General features: G+C 42.6%; 1 protein-coding gene across 1 annotated transcript in view; it reads right to left on the bottom strand.

Moving 5' to 3' along the window:
- LOC139398044 (arginine-glutamic acid dipeptide repeats protein-like) overlaps positions 1-17,741 on the bottom strand; it is a 50,631-nt gene extending 32,890 nt beyond the window's left edge. The window contains exon 1 of the mRNA XM_071144289.1: positions 17,676-17,741. Within this exon, the coding sequence (XP_071000390.1) occupies positions 17,676-17,735 (60 nt within the window). The 5' untranslated portion in view covers positions 17,736-17,741. The remainder of the gene's footprint in view (positions 1-17,675) is intronic.
- Between the last annotated feature and the right edge of the window lie 4,759 nt (positions 17,742-22,500).

The raw sequence follows: 22,500 nt of genomic DNA, 5'->3' as shown, positions 1-22,500 counted from the left end.
CTCCCTACCAGTGTTTTCATTAGCCTCGGTTTACCTTCTAGCACACCTATTTCTATACCTCCCTACCAGTGTTTTCATTAGCCTCGGTTTACCTTCTAGCACACCTATTTCTATACCTCCCTACCAATGTTTTCATTAGTCTAGGTTTACCTTCTAGCACACCTATTTCTATACCTCCCTACCAGTGTTTTCATTAGCCTCGGTTTACCTTCTAGCACACCTATTTCTATACCTCCCTACCAGTGTTTTCATTAGCCTCGGTTTACCTTCCTAGCTAATGTCTTTGTGACTTCCCACCACATATCTGTCAGGTGTTTTCCTGCAGTAGAAATCATTTGGGTCTGCTGACTCCAAGCGTTCATATCAGCCATAGTCGCTGTAGGTGTCTAATCAACGTTGGTGGTTTGGTTTTGGCACATCGTCTTGTGTTACGAGCTCCTAATGCTGTAAAAATGTCAAAACGAGTAAACAAATAACAATCAACAAACAAGAAATTACAAAATGTCAGGACAAATCCAGTTCAGACAAATAACACTATCAATAAATCAACATGCAATCTGTGTATCTACAACAAAAAGATACTCTAAGACTGATATGTACAGCTGTAGATATGTTAGACTGATATGTACAGCTGTAGATGTGTTAGACTGATATGTACAGCTGTAGATATGTTAGACTGATATGTACAGCTGTAGATGTGTTAGACTGATATGTACAGCTGTAGATGTGTTAGACTGATATGTACAGCTGTAGATATGGTAGACTGATATGTACAACTGTAGATCTGTTAGACTGATATGTACTGCTGTAGATATGGTAGACTGATATGTACTGCTGTAGATATGGTAGACTGATATGTACAGCTGTAGATCTGTTAGACTGATATGTACTGCTGTAGATATGGTAGACTGATATGTACTGCTGTAGATATGGTAGACTGATATGTACAGCTGTAGATAAGTTATAATGAATGATATGTACAGCTGTAGATCTGTTAGACTGGTATGGTAGACTGATATGTACAGCTGTAGATACGTTATAATGATATGGTAGACTGATATGTACAGCTGTAGATATGGTAGACTGATATGTACAGCTGTAGATATGGTAGACTGATATGTACAGCTGTAGATATGGTAGACTGATATGTACAGCTGTAGATAAGTTATAATGATATGGTAGACTGATATGTACAGCTGTAGATCTGTTAGACTGGTATGGTAGACTGATATGTACAGCTGTAGATCTGTTATAATGATATGTACAGCTGTAGATCTGTTAGACTGGTATGGTAGACTGATATGTACAGCTGTAGATCTGTTAGACTGGTATGGTAGACTGATATGTACAGCTGTAGATCTGTTAGACTGGTATGGTAGACTGATATGTACAGCTGTAGATATGGTAGACTGATATGTACAGCTGTAGATATGGTAGACTGATATGTACAGCTGTAGATCTGTTAGACTGGTATGGTAGACTGATATGTACAGCTGTAGATCTGTTAGACTGGTATGGTAGACTGATATGTACAGCTGTAGATCTGTTAGACTGGTATGGTAGACTGATATGTACAGCTGTAGATCTGTTATAATGATATGGTAGACTGATATGTACAGCTGTAGATATGGTAGACTGATATGTACAGCTGTAGATCTGGTAGACTGATATGTACAGCTGTAGATATGGTAGACTGGTATGGTAGACTGATATGTACAGCTGTAGATCTGTTAGACTGGTATGGTAGACTGATATGTACAGCTGTAGATCTGTTAGACTGGTATGGTAGACTGATATGTACAGCTGTAGATCTGTTATAATGATATGGTAGACTGATATGTACAGCTGTAGATCTGTTAGACTGGTATGGTAGACTGATATGTACAACTGTAGATCTGTTAGACTGGTAGGGTAGACTGATATGTACAGCTGTAGATCTGTTATAATGATATGGTAGACTGATATGTACAGCTGTAGATCTGTTAGACTGGTATGGTAGACTGATATGTACAGCTGTAGATCTGTTAGACTGGTATGGTAGACTGATATGTACAGCTGTAGATCTGTTAGACTGGTATGGTAGACTGATATGTACAGCTGTAGATATGGTAGACTGATATGTACAGTTGCAGATATGGTAGACTGATATGTACAGCTGTAGATCTGTTAGACTGGTATGGTAGACTGATATGTACAGCTGTAGATCTGTTAGACTGGTATGGTAGACTGATATGTACAGCTGTAGATCTGTTAGACTGGTATGGTAGACTGATATGTACAGCTGTAGATCTGTTATAATGATATGGTAGACTGATATGTACAGCTGTAGATCTGTTAGACTGGTATGGTAGACTGATATGTACAGCTGTAGATCTGTTAGACTGGTATGGTAGACTGATATGTACAGCTGTAGATCTGTTATAATGATTTGGTAGACTGATATGTACAGCTGTAGATCTGTTAGACTGGTATGGTAGACTGATATGTACAGCTGTAGATCTGTTAGACTGGTATGGTAGACTGATATGTACAGCTGTAGATCTGTTATAATGATATGGTAGACTGATATGTACAGCTGTAGATCTGTTAGACTGGTATGGTAGACTGATATGTACAGCTGTAGATCTGTTAGACTGGTATGGTAGACTGATATGTACAGCTGTAGATCTGTTAGACTGGTATGGTAGACTGATATGTACAGCTGTAGATCTGTTAGACTGGTATGGTAGACTGATATGTACAGCTGTAGATATGGTAGACTGGTATGGTAGACTGATATGTACAGCTGTAGATCTGTTATAATGATATGGTAGACTGATATGTACAGCTGTAGATATGGTAGACTGATATGTACAGCTGTAGATCTGGTAGACTGATATGTACAGCTGTAGATATGGTAGACTGGTATGGTAGACTGATATGTACAGCTGTAGATCTGTTAGACTGGTATGGTAGACTGATATGTACAGCTGTAGATATGGTAGACTGGTATGGTAGACTGATATGTACAGCTGTAGATCTGTTAGACTGGTATGGTAGACTGATATGTACAGCTGTAGATATGGTAGACTGGTATGGTAGACTGATATGTACAGCTGTAGATCTGTTAGACTGGTATGGTAGACTGATATGTACAGCTGTAGATATGGTAGACTGGTATGGTAGACTGATATGTACAGCTGTAGATCTGTTAGACTGGTATGGTAGACTGATATGTACAGCTGTAGATATGGTAGACTGGTATGGTAGACTGATATGTACAGCTGTAGATCTGTTATAATGATATGGTAGATTGATATGTACAGCTGTAGATATGGTAGACTGATATGTACAGCTGTAGATCTGGTAGACTGATATGTACAGCTGTAGATATGGTAGACTGGTATGGTAGACTGATATGTACAGCTGTAGATCTGGTAGACTGATATGTACAGCTGTAGATATGGTAGACTGGTATGTACAGCTGTAGATCTGGTAGACTGAGATGTATAGTCGTCGTCAAAAGTTTTGAGAATGACACAAAAATTAATTTCCACAAAGTTTGCTGCTTCTGTGTCTTTAGATATTTTTTGTCAGATGTTACTATGGAATACTGAAGTATAATTACAAGCATTTCCGCCTCTTGAGCATTGACAAGTTCTCAATGGGATTAAGGTCTGGGGAGTTTCCTGGCCATGGACCCAAAATATTGATGTTTTGTTCCCCGAGCCACTTAGTTATCACTTTTGGCTTATGGCAAGGTGCTCCATCATGCTGGAAAAGGCATTGTTCTTCACCAAACTGTTCCTGGATGGTTGGGAGAAGTTGCTCTCGGAGGATGGGTTGGTACCATTCTTTATTCATGGCTGTGTTCTTGGGCAAAATTGTGAGTGAGCCCACTCCCTTGGCTGAGAAGCAACCCCACACATGAACGGTCTCAGGATGCTTTACTGTTGGCATGACACAGGACTGATGATAACGCTCACCTTGCCTTCTCTGGACAATTTTTTTTTTCAATCGGAAAGGGGATTCATCAGAGAAAATGTCTTTACCCCAGTCCTCAGCAGTCCGATCCCTGTACCTTTTGCAGAATATCAGTCTGTCCCTGATGTTTTTCCTGGAGAGAAGTTTCTTCTTTGCTGCCCTTCTTGACACCAGGCCATCCTCCAAAAGTCTTCGCCTCACTGTGCGTACAGATGCACTCACACATGCCTGCTGCTATGCCTGAGCAAGCTCTGTACTGGTGGTGCCCCGATCCCGCAGCTGAATCAACTTTAAGAGACGGCCCTGGCGCTTGCTGGACTTTCTTGGGTGCCCTGATGCCTTCTTCACAACAATTGAACCACTCTCCTTGAAGTTCTTGATGACCCGATAAATGGTTGATTTAGGTGCAATCTTACTGGCAGCTATATCCTTGCCTGTGAAGCCCTTTTTGTGCAAAGCAATGATGACGGCATGTGTTTCCTTGCAGGTAACCATGGTTGACAGAGGAAGAACAATGATTCCAAGCACCACCCTCCTTTTGAAGCTTCCAGTCTGTTATTCGAACTCAATCAGCATGACAGAGTGATCTCCAGCCTTGTCCTCGTCAACACTCACACCTGTGTTAACGAGATAATCACTGAAATGATGTCAGCTGGTCCTTTTGTGGCAAGGCTGAAATGCAGTGGAAATGTTTTTTTGGGGGATTCAGTTAATTTGCATGGCAAAGAGGGAATTTGCAATTCATTGCAATTCATCTGATCACTCTTCATAACATTCCGAGTACATGCAAATTGCCACCACACAAACTGAGGCAGCAGACTTTGTGAAAATTAATATTTGTGTCATTCTCAAAACGTTTGGCCACGACTGTACAGCTGTAGATATATTAGACTGAGCTACATGAAGACATTATATGAATACACAAGCTGAACACTCATCTGATGTCTTAACACACAGAGACGCAACGCTCAGCAGTCTCCCGCGTCAAGCACACACGTTTTATCTTTAAAAGAGAGGAAAACACACAAATCATTTTTCTCTCTCAGCTCTTCTGTTTTGCAGAAGAGAAAAGACTAGCAGGTCATGTTGCTCTGTTTATGTCTTTAGTAGTGACTAGGTCCTGTTGTTTTTGTCTGTAGTAGTGACTAGGTCATGTTGCTCTGTTTATGTCTTTAGTAGTGACTAGGTCCTGTTGTTTATGTCTGTAGTAGTGACTAGGTCCTGTTGTTTGTCTGTAGTAGTGACTAGGTCGTGTTGTTTATGTCTGTAGTAGTGACTAGGTCCTGTTGTTTATGTCTGTAGTAGTGACTAGGTCCTGTTGTTTATGTCTGTAGTAGTGACTAGGTCCTGTTGTTTATGTCTGTAGTAGTGACTAGGTCCTGTTGTTTATGTCTGTAGTAGTGACTAGGTCCTGTTGTTTGTCTGTAGTAGTGACTAGGTCCTGTTGTTTATGTCTGTAGTAGTGACCAGGTCCTGTTGTTTGTCTGTAGTAGTGACTAGGTCCTGTTGTTTGTCTGTAGTAGTGACTAGGTCCTGTTGTTTATGTCTGTAGTGTTGACTAGGTCCTGTTGTTTGTCTGTAGTAGTGACTAGGTCCTGTTGTTTATGTCTGTAGTGTTGACTAGGTCCTGTTGTTTATGTCTGTAGTAGTGACTAGGTCCTGTTGTTTATGTCTGTAGTAGTGACTAGGTCCTGTTGTTTATGTCTTTAGTAGTGACTAGGTCCTGTTGTTTATGTCTGTAGTAGTGACTAGGTCCTGTTGTTTATGTCTGTAGTAGTGACTAGGTCCTGTTGTTTGTCTGTAGTAGTGACTAGGTCCTGTTGTTTATGTCTGTAGTAGTGACTAGGTCCTGTTGTTTATGTCTGTAGTAGTGACTAGGTCCTGTTGTTTATGTCTGTAGTAGTGACTAGGTCCTGTTGTTTATGTCTGTAGTAGTGACTAGGTGGTGTTGTTTATGTCTGTAGTAGTGACTAGGTCCTGTTGTTTATGTCTGTAGTAGTGACTAGGTCCTGTTGTTTGTCTGTAGTAGTGACTAGGTCCTGCTGTTTATGTCTGTAGTAGTGACTAGGTCCTGTTGTTTGTCTGTAGTAGTGACTAGGTCCTGTTGTTTATGTCTGTAGTAGTGACTAGGTCCTGTTGTTTATGTCTGTAGTAGTGACTAGGTCCTGTTGTTTATGTCTGTAGTAGTGACTAGGTCCTGTTGTTTATGTCTGTAGTAGTGACTAGGTCCTGTTGTTTATGTCTGTAGTAGTGACTAGGTCCTGTTGTTTATGTCTGTAGTGTTGACTAGGTCCTGTTGTTTGTCTGTAGTAGTGACTAGGTCCTGTTGTTTGTCTGTAGTAGTGACTAGGTCCTGTTGTTTGTCTGTAGTAGTGACTAGGTCCTGTTGTTTATGTCTGTAGTAGTGACTAGGTCCTGTTGTTTATGTCTGTAGTAGTGACTAGGTCCTGTTGTTTATGTCTGTAGTAGTGACTAGGTCCTGTTGTTTATGTCTGTAGTAGTGACTAGGTCCTGTTGTTTATGTCTGTAGTAGTGACTAGGTCCTGTTGTTTGTCTGTAGTAGTGACTAGGTCCTGTTGTTTATGTCTGTAGTAGTGACTAGGTCCTGTTGTTTATGCCTGTAGTAGTGACTAGGTCCTGTTGTTTATGTCTGTAGTAGTGACTAGGTCCTGTTGTTTATGTCTGTAGTAGTGACTAGGTCCTGTTGTTTGTCTGTAGTAGTGACTAGGTCCTGTTGTTTATGTCTGTAGTAGTGACTAGGTCCTGTTGTTTGTCTGTAGTAGTGACTAGGTCCTGTTGTTTATGTCTGTAGTAGTGACTAGGTCCTGTTGTTTATGTCTGTAGTAGTGACTAGGTCCTGTTGTTTATGTCTGTAGTAGTGACTAGGTCCTGTTGTTTGTCTGTAGTAGTGACTAGGTCCTGTTGTTTATGTCTGTAGTAGTGACTAGGTCCTGTTGTTTATGTCTGTAGTAGTGACTAGGTCCTGTTGTTTATGTCTGTAGTAGTGACTAGGTCCTGTTGTTTATGTCTGTAGTGTTGACTAGGTCCTGTTGTTTGTCTGTAGTAGTGACTAGGTCCTGTTGTTTATGTCTGTAGTAGTGACTAGGTCATGTTGTTTATGTCTGTAGTAGTGACTAGGTCCTGTTGTTTATGTCTGTAGTAGTGACTAGGTCCTGTTGTTTATGTCTGTAGTAGTGACTAGGTCCTGTTGTTTATGTCTGTAGTAGTGACTAGGTCCTGTTGTTTATGTCTGTAGTAGTGACTAGGTCCTGTTGTTTATGTCTGTAGTATTAATTAGTGTAGCAGAGGCAGCCATTGTACCAGGAAAATGAGTGGGTAGATTACAATGACTAGGTCTCCTCTACTCTCACCATGCCTAAAAGGAGAATCCTGTGGTAGCACACTAATTAAATGGGTAGGGAGGCATTGAAGTAGGCTAGCTCAGTCAGACAAACCGTAAACTCACATATCTATTGGATGAAATACCACAGTGTGACATCACAGCAGCAAGATTTGTGACCTGTTGCCACAAGAAAAGGGCAACCAGTGAAGCACAAACACCATTGTAAATACAACCCATATTTATGTTGATTTATTTTCCCTTTTGTACCTCAGCGATTTGCACATCGTTACAACCCAGTACATAGCCATAATCTGACACTTGAAACGTCTCTATTCCTCTGAAACTTTGCGAGTGTCATGTTTACTGTTCATTTCGATTGCTTATTTCACTTTTGTTTAGTATCTATTAAACTTGCTTGACAATGTAAACATATGTTTCCCATGTCAATAAAGCCCTTTGAAAAAAGAGAGAGAAAGAGACAAAGAGAGAGAGAGAGAGAGAGACAAAGAGAAAGAGAGAGACAGAGAGAGAGAGACAGAGAGAGAGAGACAAAGAGAAAGAGAGAGACAGAGAGAGAGAGACAGAGAGAGAAAAACAGAGAGAGAGAGAGAGAGAGAGAGAGAGAGAGATACAGAGAGAGAGAGAGACAGAGAGAGACAGAGAGAGAGAGACAGAGAGAGAGAGACAGAGAGAGAGAGAGAGAGAGAGAGAGAGAAAGAGACAGAGAGCGTGAAAGAGCAGAGAGAGAGAGAAAGAGACAGAGACAGAGAGACAGAGAGAGAGAGAGAAAAAGAGCAGAGAGAAAAAGAGAGAGAGAGAAAGAGACAGAAAGTCAGAGAGAGAGAGACAGAGAGAGAGGAAGAGAGACAGAGAGAGAGGAAGAGAGCGAGAGAGCGAGAGACAGAGAGCGAGAGACAGAGATGGAGTGAAGCAGCAGTGTAATTTCCAGCTTGTCCAGAGTGTGACATGCCAATAAAGAAATAAAAAAAAACGTGTAGATTTATAGTGGTGTCAGGTTCACACAGAGCGCTCTCTCTCCCTCCCTCTATTAAACAACACATGGTGTAAATTAACTCTCCAAACCTCTCACAGAGGGAGGGGGGGAAAGTGGGAGGAGGGTCAGAGAGAGAGGATGACACTGAAGGGATTGTTCTGAGGTTTGAGGAATGTGTTCAGCGTGTACCTCTAACAGGGTCTTACAGTCCCCATAGGATGACAACGCCACCAATCCACACGGCACGAGCGGGCATGAAAAGGATGTAAACCGCACGCGATGGCCCGCCTCAGTCACCAGATCTCAACCCAACTGAACTCTTACGGTAGATTCTGGAGCGGTGCCTGAGACCGTGTTTTCCACCACCATCAACAAAACACCAAATGATGTCATTTCTCCTGGAAGAATGTTGTTTCATCCCTACAATAGAGTTCCAGACACTTCTAGAATATATGTTGAGGTGCACCGAAGCTGTTCTGGCTGGTGGTAACCCAACGACCCTATTAAGACTCTTTATGTTGGTGTTTCCTTTACAAAGAGCAGTCAGTCAGGAGGACTAATACTATAAGTTACCTTTACAAGGAGCAGTCAGTCAGGAGGACTAATACTATAAGTTACCTTTACAAGGAGCAGTCAGTCAGGAGGACTAATACTGTAAGTTACCTTTACAAGGAGCAGTCAGTCAGTCAGGACTAATACTATAAGTTACCTTTACAAGGAGCAGTCAGTCAGTCAGTCAGGAGGACTAATACTATAAGTTACCTTTACAAGGAGCAGTCAGTCAGGAGGACTAATACTATAAGTTACCTTTACAAGGAGCAGTCAGTCAGGACTAATACTATAAGTTACCTTTACAAGGAGCAGTCAGTCAGGAGGACTAATACTATAAGTTACCTTTACAAGGAGCAGTCAGTCAGTCAGGACTAATACTATAAGTTACCTTTACAAGGAGCAGTCAGTCAGTCAGGACTAATACTATAAGTTACCTTCACAAGGAGCAGTCAGTCAGTCAGTCAGGAGGACTAATACTATAAGTTACCTTTACAAGGAGCAGTCAGTCAGGAGGACTAATACTATAAGTTACCTTTACAAGGAGCAGTCAGTCAGGACTAATACTATAAGTTACCTTTACAAGGAGCAGTCAGTCAGGAGGACTAATACTATAAGTTACCTTTACAAGGAGCAGTCAGTCAGGAGGACTAATACTATAAGTTACCTTTACAAGGAGCAGTCAGTCAGTCAGGACTAATACTATAAGTTACCTTTACAAGGAGCAGTCAGTCAGTCAGGACTAATACTATAAGTTACCTTTACAAGGAGCAGTCAGTCAGGAGGACTAATACTATAAGTTACCTTCACAAGGAGCAGTCAGTCAGTCAGTCAGGAGGACTAATACTATAAGTTACCTTTACAAGGAGCAGTCAGTCAGTCAGGACTAATACTATAAGTTACCTTTACAAGGAGCAGTCAGTCAGGAGGACTAATACTATAAGTTACCTTTACAAGGAGCAGTCAGTCAGGAGGACTAATACTATAAGTTACCTTTACAAGGAGCAGTCAGTCAGGAGGACTAATACTATAAGTTACCTTTACAAGGAGCAGTCAGTCAGGAGGACTAATACTATAAGTTACCTTTACAAGGAGCAGTCAGTCAGTCAGTCAGGAGGACTAATACTATAAGTTACCTTTACAAGGAGCAGTCAGTCAGGAGGACTAATACTATAAGTTACCTTTACAAGGAGCAGTCAGTCAGGAGGACTAATACTATAAGTTACCTTTACAAGGAGCAGTCAGTCAGGAGGACTAATACTATAAGTTACCTTTACAAGGAGCAGTCAGTCAGGAGGACTAATACTATAAGTTACCTTTACAAGGAGCAGTCAGTCAGGAGGACTAATACTATAAGTTACCTTTACAAGGAGCAGTCAGTCAGTCAGTCAGGAGGACTAATACTGTAAGTTACCTTTACAAGGAGCAGTCAGTCAGGAGGACTAATACTATAAGTTACCTTTACAAGGAGCAGTCAGTCAGGAGGACTAATACTGTAAGTTACCTTTACAAGGAGCAGTCAGTCAGTCAGTCAGGAGGACTAATACTGTAAGTTACCTTTACAAGGAGCAGTCAGTCAGGAGGACTAATACTATAAGTTACCTTTACAAGGAGCAGTCAGTCAGTCAGGACTAATACTGTAAGTTACCTTCACAAGGAGCAGTCAGTCAGTCAGTCAGGAGGACTAATACTGTACGTTACCTTTACAAGGAGCAGTCAGTCAGTCAGGACTAATACTGTAAGTTACCTTCACAAGGAGCAGTCAGTCAGTCAGTCAGGAGGACTAATACTGTAAGTTACCTTTACAAGGAGCAGTCAGTCAGTCAGGACTAATACTGTAAGTTACCTTTACAAGGAGCAGTCAGTCAGTCAGTCAGGACTAACACTGTACGTTACCTTTACAAGGAGCAGTCAGTCAGTCAGGACTAATACTGTAAGTTACCTTTACAAGGAGCAGTCAGTCAGGTCTAATACTGTAAGTTACCTTTACAAGGAGCAGTCAGTCAGTCAGTCAGGACTAATACTGTAAGTTACCTTTACAAGGAGCAGTCAGTCAGGAGGACTAATACTGCACATTACCTTTACAAGGAGCAGTCAGTCAGTCAGTCAGGACTAATACTGTAAGTTACCATTAAAAGGAGCAGTCAGTCAGTCAGGACTAATACTGCACGTTACCTTTACAAAGAGCAGTCAGTCAGGACTAATACTGTAAGTTACCTTTACAAGTAGCAGTCAGTCAGTCAGGACTAATACTGTAAGTTACCTTTACAAGGAGCAGTCAGTCAGGAGGACTAACAAGGAGCAGTCAGTCAGGAGGACTAACAAGGAGCAGTCAGTCAGGAGGACTAACAAGGAGCAGTCAGTCAGGTGGACTAACAAGGAGCAGTCAGTCAGGACGACTAACAAGGAGCAGTCAGTCAGGACGACTAACAAGGAGCAGTCAGTCAGGAGGACTAACAAGGAGCAGTCAGTCAGGAGGACTAACAAGGAGCAGTCAGTCAGGAGGACTAACAAGGAGCAGTCAGTCAGGAGGACTAACAAGGAGCAGTCAGTCAGGAGGACTAACAAGGAGCAGTCAGTCAGGAGGACTAACAAAGAGCAGTCAGTCAGGAGGACTAACAAGGAGCAGTCAGTCAGGAGGACTAACAAGGAGCAGTCAGTCAGGAGGACTAACAAGGAGCAGTCAGTCAGGAGGACTAACAAGGAGCAGTCAGTCAGGAGGACTAACAAGGAGCAGTCAGTCAGGAGGACTAACAAGGAGCAGTCAGTCAGGAGGACTAATACTGTAAGTTACCTTTACAAGGAGCAGTCAGTCAGGAGGACTAACAAAGAGCAGTCAGTCAGGAGGACTAACAAGGAGCAGTCAGTCAGGAGGACTAACAAGGAGCAGTCAGTCAGGAGGACTAACAAAGAGCAGTCAGTCAGGAGGACTAACAAGGAGCAGTCAGTCAGGAGGACTAACAAGGAGCAGTCAGTCAGGAGGACTAACAAGGAGTAGTCAGTCAGGAGGACTAATACTGTAAGTTACCTTTACAAGGAGCAGTCAGTCAGGAGGACTAACAAAGAGCAGTCAGTCAGGAGGACTAACAAGGAGCAGTCAGTCAGGAGGACTAACAAGGAGCAGTCAGTCAGGAGGACTAATACTGTAGCCACGTAAAGGAATTGATCCATTTATTGATCACTGCAATGCCCTCCATATCTAACGTTAATATCTTTAGTTTCATCATGTATTCTCATCTAAAATTAATATCTCTATAGTTTTATCATGTATTCTCATCTAAAGGTAATATCTCTATAGTTTTATCATGTATTCTCATCCTTCCCCATGTCCATCACTTCAGAGAATGCTCCCTCTCCGTCTGCCCGTCTCTTTTTCTCTACAAGGCCTATCTGGTATTTAAAAAAGGTGAACAGGGGATAATGTCGGAGGAGGAGTCTGAAGGGACCCTGCTCTAGTTCATGGTCAGACTGAGACAGGAACTAACGAAGTATCACATTGGTAAACACTGCTGGAAAGCCATGTTATCAACTGCTGGCTTCAGCCTTGCTGCACTAATTATCTGGGCGCTGCTGCTGCTGCTGCTGAAGGATGGCATTTAAATGCCAAATGGCAGCGAGGGCGTGTATAATAGCTTAGCTTTATGGCCTGTTGCTTTTAGCTGGGTTGGCTGGACTAATGGAGGTTGCAGTGTGTCAGGCTGGCTGGACTGATGGAGGTTGCAGTGTGTCATGCTGGTTGGACTAATGGAGGTTGCAGTGTGTCAGGCTGGCTGGACTAATGGAGGTTGCAGTGTGTCACGCTGGCTGGACTAATAGAGGTTGCAGTGTGTCAGGCTGGCTGGACTAATGGAGACTGCAGTGTGTCACGCTGGCTGGACTAATGGAGGTTGCAGTGTGTCAGGCTGGCTGGACTAATGGAGGTTGCAGTGTGTCAGGCTGGCTGGACTAATGGAGGTTGCAGTGTGTCAGGCTGACTGGACTAAAGGAGGTTGCAGTGTGTCAGGCTGGGTGGACTAATGGAGGTTGCAGTGTGTCAGGCTGGCTGGACTGATGGAGGTTGCAGTGTGTCAGGCTGGGTGGACTAATGGAGGTTGCAGTGTGTCAGGTTGGCTGGACTAATGGAGGTTGCAGTGTGTCAGGCTGGCTGGACTAATGGAGGTTGCAGTGTGTCAGGCTGACTGGACTAATGGAGGTTGCAGTGTGTCAGGCTGGCTGGACTAATGGAGGTTGCAGTGTGTCACGCTGGCTGGCTGGACTAATGGAGGTTGCAGTGTGTCAGGCTGGCTGGACTAATGGAAGTTGCAGTGTGTCAGGTTGGCTGGACTAATGGAGGTTGCAGTGTGTCAGGCTGGCTGGACTGATGGAGGTTGCAGTGTGTCAGGTTGGCTGGACTAATGGAGGTTGCAGTGTGTCAGGCTGGCTGGCTGGACTAATGGAGGTTGCAGTGTGTCAGGCTGGCTGGACTAATGGAGGTTGCAGTGTGTCAGGCTGGGTGGACTAATGGAGGTTGCAGTGTGTCAGGCTGGCTGGACTAATGGAGGTTGCAGTGTGTCAGGCTGACTGGACTAATGGAGGTTGCAGTGTGTCAGGCTGGCTGGACTAATGGAGGTTGCAGTGTGTCACGCTGGCTGGACTAATGGAGATGCAGTGTGTCAGGCTGGCTGGTCTAATGGAGATTGCAGTGTGTCAGGCTGGCTGGACTAATGGAGGTTGCAGTGTGTCACGCTGGCTGGACTAATGGAGGTTGCAGTGTGTCAGGCTGGCTGGACTGATGGAGGTTGCAGTGTGTCAGGCTGGCTGGACTAATGGAGGTTGCAGTGTGTCAGGCTGGCTGGACTAATGGAGGTTGCAGTGTGTCACGCTGGCTGGACTGATGGAGGTTGCAGTGTGTCAGGCTGGCTGGACTGATGGAGGTTGCAGTGTGTCAAGCACCTGCTGGGCTGGCTGGACTAATGGAGGTTGCAGTGTGACAGGCTGGCTGGACTAATGGAGGTTGCAGTGTGTCAGGCTGGCTGGACTAATGGAGGTTGCAGTGTGTCAGGCTGGCTGGACTAATGGAGGTTGCAGTGTGTCAGGCTGGCTGGACTAATGGAGGTTGCAGTGTGTCAGGCTGGCTGGACTAATGGAGATTGCAGTGTGACAGACAGCTGCTGGGCTGGCTGGACTAACAGAGATTGACACTGGAGAAGGGTTCGAGATAGAATGAGGTGAGAGAAGTGTACAGCTTGTACGGTGCCTCAGGTCTCTCTTCGCCTCGGGTCTCTCTTCGCCTCGGGTCTCTCTTCGCCTCGTGTCTCTCTTCGCCTCGTGTCTCTCTTCGCCTCGGGTCTCTCTTCGCCTCGGGTCTCTCTTCGCCTCGGGTCTCTCTTCGCCTCGGGTCTCTCTTCGCCTCGGGTCTCTCTTCGCCTCGGGTCTCTCTTCGCCTCGGGTCTCTCTTCGCCTCGGGTCTCTCTTCGCCTCGGGTCTCTCTTCGCCTCGTGTCTCTCTTCGCCTCGTGTCTCTCTTCGCCTCGTGTCTCTCTTCGCCTCGGGTCACTCTTCGACCTCGGGTCTCTTCGCCTCGGGTCTCTTCGCCTCGTCTTTAATATCTGGTTCTGCATCCCCTCCTCATTAACACACAATGAGACTAAGTGGGTAGGTGTTGCTCCACACATGCAGATGGCAGTTTGTTCATTAGCAGTGAGAGAGAGACGAGGATGAGAGGCTTGTGTTCTCTCCCTCCTGGATGACTAGGGCTACTTCTGTTAGACCAGATGTTCGATCGGGTTCAAGTCTGGGCCACTCAAGAACATTCAGAGACTTGTCCTGAAGCAAATCCGGTGTTGTCTTGGCTGTGTGCTTAGGGTTGTTGTTCTGTTGGAAGGTGAACCTTCGTCCCAGTCTGAGGTGCTGAGCGCTCTGGAGCAGGTTTTCATCAAGGATCTCCCTGTATTTTGTTCCGTTCATCTTTCCCTCGATTCTGACTAGTCTCCCAGTCCCTGCTGCTGAAAAACATCCCCACAGCATGATGCTGCCACCACCGTGCTTCACCGTAGGGATGGTGCCAGGTTTCCTCCAGATGTGACACTTGGCATTAAAGCCCAAATAGTTCAATCTTGGTTTCATCAGACCACAGAATCTTGTTTCTCATGGTCTGAGAATCCCTTAGGTGCCGTTTGGTAAACTTCTCCCTTCTCCTCCCCGATTACTCAGTTTGGCTAGGCGGCCAGCTCTAGGAAGTCTTGGTTGTTCTAAACTTCTTCCATTTAAGAATGATGGAGGCCACTGTGTTCTTGGGGACCTTCAATGCTGCGGAAATGTTTTGCTACCCTTCACCAGGTCTGTGCCTCGAATCCATCCTGTCTCGGAGCTCTACGGACAATTCCTTCAACTTCATGGCTTGGTTTTTGGTTGGACATGAATTGTCAACTGTGGGACCTTATATAGACATGTGTGTTCCTTTCCAAATCATGTCAACATTTTTGAATTTACCACAGGTGGTCTCCAAATCAAGTTGTAGAAACATCAACATCTTCAGCCAAGGGTCTGAATACTTTAAAAAATATATATATATATATATATATATATATATATATATATAAATTCGCAAACATTTCTAAAAACCTGTTTTTGCTTTGTCATTATGGGGTATTGTGTATAGATTGATGAGGATTTTTTATTTATTTAATCCATTTTAGAATTAGGCTGTAACGTGGAAAAGGGAAGGGTCTGAATACTTTCCAAATCCACTGTATGTATCCTGTGTTTTTATAGGAAAGCCTGCTTCTCACACAGACGCACACACATTGTCGACACAACTGAGAAAGAAACATCACTAATCAAATAAATAATTAACATTACACCGTCACTATTCTCCTTTACACTACATTAACTCTAGGAGTTCTCCTGTCTGTTTCCTCTACACAGCACCTACTGTGACGTGAAAAAAAAACACCACAACATTATAGAGAAAATCGGGCTAAAATACCAAATAAACTGAAATATATAATAGGATATAATTAGAAGGAAAAAAAACAAGAGGAAAGTGTCAGACATCAACAGTTATCAACAGTTCTTGTTGATCGGACAGTGGTGATGAGGTCATCGGACAGAACTGATGAGGTCATCGGCTTCTCCACCAATGAGTAGATCTCTTAGCAGCAGTTCTAATCAACAGTATGAACAGTTCTTATTGATATTGACAGGGTCAATTGATCCCTGTTCAATTCCATTTAAACTTCACACAATGAGAGATGGCCTTCTCCATCCACATGCGTTCCGTCTGCCATCCATATGTAACAACAGAGGAAAACCGTGGCAGTCTGCAAATGCACTGAGTATGCCAAACGTCAAGAACACTCCTTCCTAATATTGAGTTTAGAGGTCGACCGATTCATCGGTTTGGCCGATTAATTAGGGACGATTTCAAGTTTTCATAACAAATAGGTCATTTTGGCATTTTGGACGCCGATTATGGCCGATTACATCGCAATCCACGAGGAGACTGCATGGCAGGCTGACCACCTGTTACGAGAGTGCAGCGTCAAAAGGACTTTGTGGCTGCAAGGAGCCAAGGTAAGTTGCTAGCTAGCATTAAACAATCAATCTTAACATAATCACTAGTTAACGACACATGGTTGATGATGTTAACTAGCTTGTCCTGCGTTGCATATAATCAATGCGGTGCCTGTTAATTTATCATCGAATCACAGCCTACTTCAACTTCGCCAAACGGGTGATTTAACAAAAGCACCATTCGCGAAAAAATCATAATCGTTTCACAAATGTACCAAACCATAAACATCAATTGCCTTTCTTAAAATCAATACACAGAAGAATATATTTTTTTACCTGCATATTTAGTTAAAAGAAATTCATGTTAGCAGGCAATATTAATTAGGGAAATTGTGTCACTTCTCTTGCGTTCTGTGCAAGCAGAGTCAGGGTATATGCAGCAGTTTGCCTGGGAATATTGAAGACTCATGTTAAAAGGAACCACCAGCTTTCATATGTTCTCATGTTCTGAGGAACTGAAACGTTGGCTTTCTTACATGGCACATATTGCACTTTTACTTTCTTCTCCCAACACTTTGTTGTTGCATTATTTAAACCAAATTGAACATGTTTCATTATTTATTTGAGACTAAATCGATTTTATGTATTATATCAAGTTAAAATAAAAGTGTTCATTGTTCATTCAGCATTGTTGTAATTGTCATTATTACAAAAATATATATAAAATTGGCCAATTAATCGGTATCAGCTTTTTTGGTCCCCCTAATAATCAGTATCGGTGATGAAAAATCATAAACGGTCGACCTCTAATTGAGTTTCATCCCCTTTTGCCCTCAGAACAGCCTCAATTCGTCAGGACATGGACTCTACAAGGTGTTGAAAGCATTCCACAGGGATGCTGGCCCATGTTGACTCCAACGCTTTCCACAGTTGTGTCAAGTTGGCTGGATGTCCTTTGGGTGGTGGACCATTGTTGATACACACAGGAAACTGTTGAGTGTAGTTCTTGACACAAACCGGTACGCCTGATACCAACTACCATCTCAGTGTGTTTCATGCTTTAGGACAGAATAACCCCAAGTGGTGCAGCGGTCTAAGGCACTGCATCTCAGTGCTCGAGGCTTCACTACAGACACCCTGGTTCGATCACGGGCTGTATCGAAGCCGGCCGTAATCTGGAATCCCATAGGGTGGCGCACAATTGGCCCAGCGTCGTCCGGGTTACGGCGGGGATTTGGCCGGGCTAGGACGTCATTGTAAAATAAGAATGTGTTCATAACTGACTTGCTTAGTTAAATAAAAGTTAATTAAAAAGGAAAAGGCTAGTACTCACCAGTTTAAAATCCTGAATGCTACATATGAAGTAGGGAGTGTTGGGCCTGCGGCTCTCCATATATACACAATCTGAAACACAGAGAGAGAGAGACAGCTAAGAGGATGATAGACAGGCCGACAGGGTGAAAAACGCATACACAGACAGGCAGACAGAGACAGATACACAGACAGGCAGACAGAGACAGATACACAGACAGGCAGACAGAGACAGATACACAGACAGGCAGACAGAGACAGATACACAGACAGGCAGACAGAGACAGATACACAGACAGGCAGACAGAGACATATACACAGACAGGCAGACAGAGACAGATACACAGACAGGCAGACAGAGACAGATACACAGACAGGCAGACAGAGACAGATACACAGACAGGCAGAAACTTCAAGTATAATATTCCCTTCCAGCAGCAGCTTCGACAGACTAGGGTTTGCCAACCCTAGTCTGTCCTGTCCTGTTCTGTTTATTTGTCCTTACACTACACAGCTGACTCAAATAATCAAAGCTTGACGATTAGTTTCAGTGTAGTGAAAGGACAGAAAACAAAACATTGTCACCGGGGGGCACAGGGCCGTGTTTGGGGGGGGGGGGGGTCCCCAGTGTTAGACTGCTGCAGCAGGGAGTTAGGTTAGTATTATATAGGAGGAGTTAGCATCAGTCTCAGTGTATTATATAGGAGCTGTTAGCATCAGTCTCAGTGTATTATATAGGAGGAGTTAGCATCAGTCTCAGTGTATTATATAGGAGCTGTTAGCATCAGTCTCAGTGTATTATATAGGAGGAGTTAGCATCAGTCTCAGTGTATTATATAGGAGGGGTTAGCATCAGTCTCAGTGTATTATATAGGAGGGGTTAGCATCAGTCTCAGTGTATTATATAGGAGGAGTTAGCATCAGTCTCAGTGTATTATATAGGAGGGGTTAGCATCAGTCTCAGTGTATTATATAGGAGGGGCTAGCATCAGTCTCAGTGTATTATATAGGAGGAGTTAACATCAGTCTCAGTGTATTATATAGGAGGAGTTAGCATCAGTCTCAGTGTATTATATAGGAGGAGTTAGCATCAGTCTCAGTGTATTATATAGGAGGAGTTAGCATCAGTCTCAGTGTATTATATAGGAGGAGTTAGCATCAGTCTCAGTGTATTATATAGGAGGAGTTAGCATCAGTCTCAGTGTATTATATAGGAGGAGTTAGCACCAGTCTCAGTGTATTATATAGGAGGAGTTAGCATCAGTCTCAGTGTATTATATAGGAGGAGTTAGCATCAGTCAGTTAACATCAGTCTCAGTGTATTATATAGGAGGAGTTAACAGCAGTCTCAGTGTATTATATAGGAGGAGTTAACATCAGTCTCAGTGTATTATATAGGAGGAGTTAACATCAGTCTCAGTGTATTATATAGGAGGAGTTAACATCAGTCTCAGTGTATTATATAGGAGGAGTTAACATCAGTCTCAGTGTATTATATAGGAGGAGTTAGCATCAGTCTCAGTGTATTATATAGGAGCTGTTAGCATCAGTCTCGGTGTATTATATAGGAGGGGTTAGCATCAGTCTCGGTGTATTATATAGGAGGAGTTAACATCAGTCTCAGTGTATTATATAGGAGGAGTTAACATCAGTCTCAGTGTATTATATAGGAGGAGTTAACATCAGTCTCAGTGTATTATATAGGAGGAGTTAGCATCAGTCTCAGTGTATTATATAGGAGCTGTTAGCATCAGTCTCAGTGTATTATATAGGAGGGGTTAGCATCAGTCTCAGTGTATTATATAGGAGGAGTTAACATCAGTCTCAGTGTATTATATAGGAGGAGTTAGCATCAGTCTCAGTGTATTATATAGGAGGAGTTAGCATCAGTCTCAGTGTATTATATAGGAGGAGTTAGCATCAGTCTCAGTGTATTATATAGGAGGAGTTAGCATCAGTCTCAGTGTATTATATAGGAGGAGTTAGCATCAGTCTCAGTGTATTATATAGGAGGAGTTAACATCAGTCTCAGTATTATATAGGAGGAGTTAGCATCAGTCTCAGTGTATTATATAGGAGCTGTTAGCATCAGTCTCAGTGTATTATATAGGAGCTGTTAGCAGCAGTCTCAGTGTATTATATATGAGGAGTTAACAGCAGTCTCAGTGTATTATATAGGAGGAGTTAACATCAGTCTCAGTGTATTATATAAGAGGAGTTAACAGCAGTCTCAGTGTATTATATAGGAGGAGTTAACATCAGTCTCAGTGTATTATATAGGAGGAGTTAACATCAGTCTCAGTGTATTATATAGGAGGAGTTAGCATCAGTCTCAGTGTATTATATAGGAGGAGTTAGCATCAGTCTCAGTGTATTATATAGGAGGAGTTAGCATCAGTCTCAGTGTATTATATAGGAGGAGTTAGCATCAGTCTCAGTGTATTATATAGGAGGAGTTAGCATCAGTCTCAGTGTATTATATAGGAGGAGTTAGCATCAGTCTCAGTGTATTATATAGGAGGAGTTAGCATCAGTCTCAGTGTATTATATAGGAGGAGTTAACATCAGTCTCAGTGTATTATATAGGAGTTAGCATCAGTCTCAGTATTATATAGGAGGAGTTAGCATCAGTCTCAGTGTATTATATAGGAGGAGTTAACATCAGTCTCAGTGTATTATATAGGAGGAGTTAGCATCAGTCTCAGTGTATTATATAGGAGGAGTTAGCATCAGTCTCAGTGTATTATATAGGAGGAGTTAACATCAGTCTCAGTGTATTATATAGGAGGAGTTAGCATCAGTCTCAGTGTATTATATAGGAGGAGTTAACATCAGTCTCAGTGTATTATATAGGAGGAGTTAGCATCAGTCTCAGTGTATTATATAGGAGGAGTTAGCATCAGTCTCAGTGTATTATATAGGAGGGGTTAGCATCAGTCTCAGTGTATTATATAGGAGGGGTTAGCATCAGTCTCAGTGTATTATATAGGAGGGGTTAGCATCAGTCTCAGTGTATTATATAGGAGGAGTTAACATCAGTCTCAGTGTATTATATAGGAGGGGTTAGCATCAGTCTCAGTGTATTATATAGGAGGAGTTAACATCAGTCTCAGTGTATTATATAGGAGGAGTTAGCATCAGTCTCAGTGTATTATATAGGAGGAGTTAGCATCAGTCTCAGTGTATTATATAGGAGGAGTTAGCAGCAGTCTCAGTGTATTATATAGGAGGAGTTAGCATCAGTCTCAGTGTATTATATAGGAGGAGTTAGCATCAGTCTCAGTGTATTATATAGGAGGAGTCAACAGCAGTCTCAGTGTATTATATAGGAGGAGTTAGCATCAGTCTCAGTGTATTATATAGGAGGAGTTAGCAGCAGTCTCAGTGTATTATATAGGAGCTGTTAGCATCAGTCTCAGTGTATTATATAGGAGCTGTTAGCAGCAGTCTCAGTGTATTATATAGGAGGAGTTAACAGCAGTCTCAGTGTATTATATAGGAGGAGTTAGCATCAGTCTCAGTGTATTATATAGGAGCTGTTAGCATCAGTCTCAGTATTATATAGGAGGAGTTAGCATCAGTCTCAGTGTATTATATAGGAGGAGTTAGCATCAGTCTCAGTATTATATAGGAGGAGTTAGCATCAGTCTCAGTGTATTATATAGGAGGAGTTAGCATCAGTCTCAGTGTATTATATAGGAGCTGTTAGCATCAGTCTCAGTATTATATAGGAGGAGTTAGCATCAGTCTCAGTGTATTATATAGGAGGAGTTAGCATCAGTCTCAGTGTATTATATAGGAGGAGTTAGCATCAGTCTCAGTGTATTATATAGGAGGAGTTAGCATCAGTCTCAGTGTATTATATAGGAGGAGTTAGCATCAGTCTCAGTGTATTATATAGGAGGAGTTAGCATCAGTCTCAGTGTATTATATAGGAGGAGTTAGCATCAGTCTCAGTGTATTATATAGGAGCTGTTAGCATCAGTCTCAGTGTATTATATAGGAGGAGTTAGCATCAGTCTCAGTGTATTATATAGGAGGAGTTAACAGCAGTCTCAGTGTATTATATAGGAGGAGTTAACATCAGTCTCAGTGTATTATATAGGAGGAGTTAGCATCAGTCTCAGTGTATTATATAGGAGGAGTTAACATCAGTCTCAGTGTATTATATAGGAGGAGTTAACATCAGTCTCAGTGTATTATATATGAGGAGTTAACAGCAGTCTCAGTGTATTATATAGGAGGAGTTAACATCAGTCTCAGTGTATTATATAGGAGGAGTTAGCATCAGTCTCAGTGTATTATATAGGAGGAGTTAACATCAGTCTCAGTGTATTATATAGGAGGAGTTAACATCAGTCTCAGTGTATTATATATGAGGAGTTAACAGCAGTCTCAGTGTATTATATAGGAGGAGTTAACATCAGTCTCAGTGTATTATATAGGAGGAGTTAGCATCAGTCTCAGTGTATTATATAGGAGGAGTTAGCATCAGTCTCAGTGTATTATATAGGAGGAGTTAACATCAGTCTCAGTGTATTATATAGGAGCTGTTAGCATCAGTCTCAGTGTATTATATAGGAGGAGTTAACATCAGTCTCAGTGTATTATATAGGAGCTGTTAGCATCAGTCTCAGTGTATTATATAGGAGGAGTTAGCCATCTGAAAAGCCTCTTTCCTCCAGTCAGATTCAATTGGAATGTGAGTAATAGGATTAAGTCGTTTGTTGGATGCAGAACAAGGGTCCGGTCCCAAAGAGCACCCTATTCCCTACATAGTGCACTACTTTAGACCAGAACCCTATGGTACACTATTCCCAACATAGTGCACTACTTTAGACCAGAGC

The sequence above is a fragment of the Oncorhynchus clarkii genome, unplaced genomic scaffold, assembly GCF_045791955.1.
Source record: "Oncorhynchus clarkii lewisi isolate Uvic-CL-2024 unplaced genomic scaffold, UVic_Ocla_1.0 unplaced_contig_7094_pilon_pilon, whole genome shotgun sequence".
NCBI classification, from domain to species: domain Eukaryota; kingdom Metazoa; phylum Chordata; class Actinopteri; order Salmoniformes; family Salmonidae; genus Oncorhynchus; species Oncorhynchus clarkii.
Note: the sequence above shows the minus strand (reverse complement) of the source record. Positions and strands in the feature narration are given on the sequence as shown.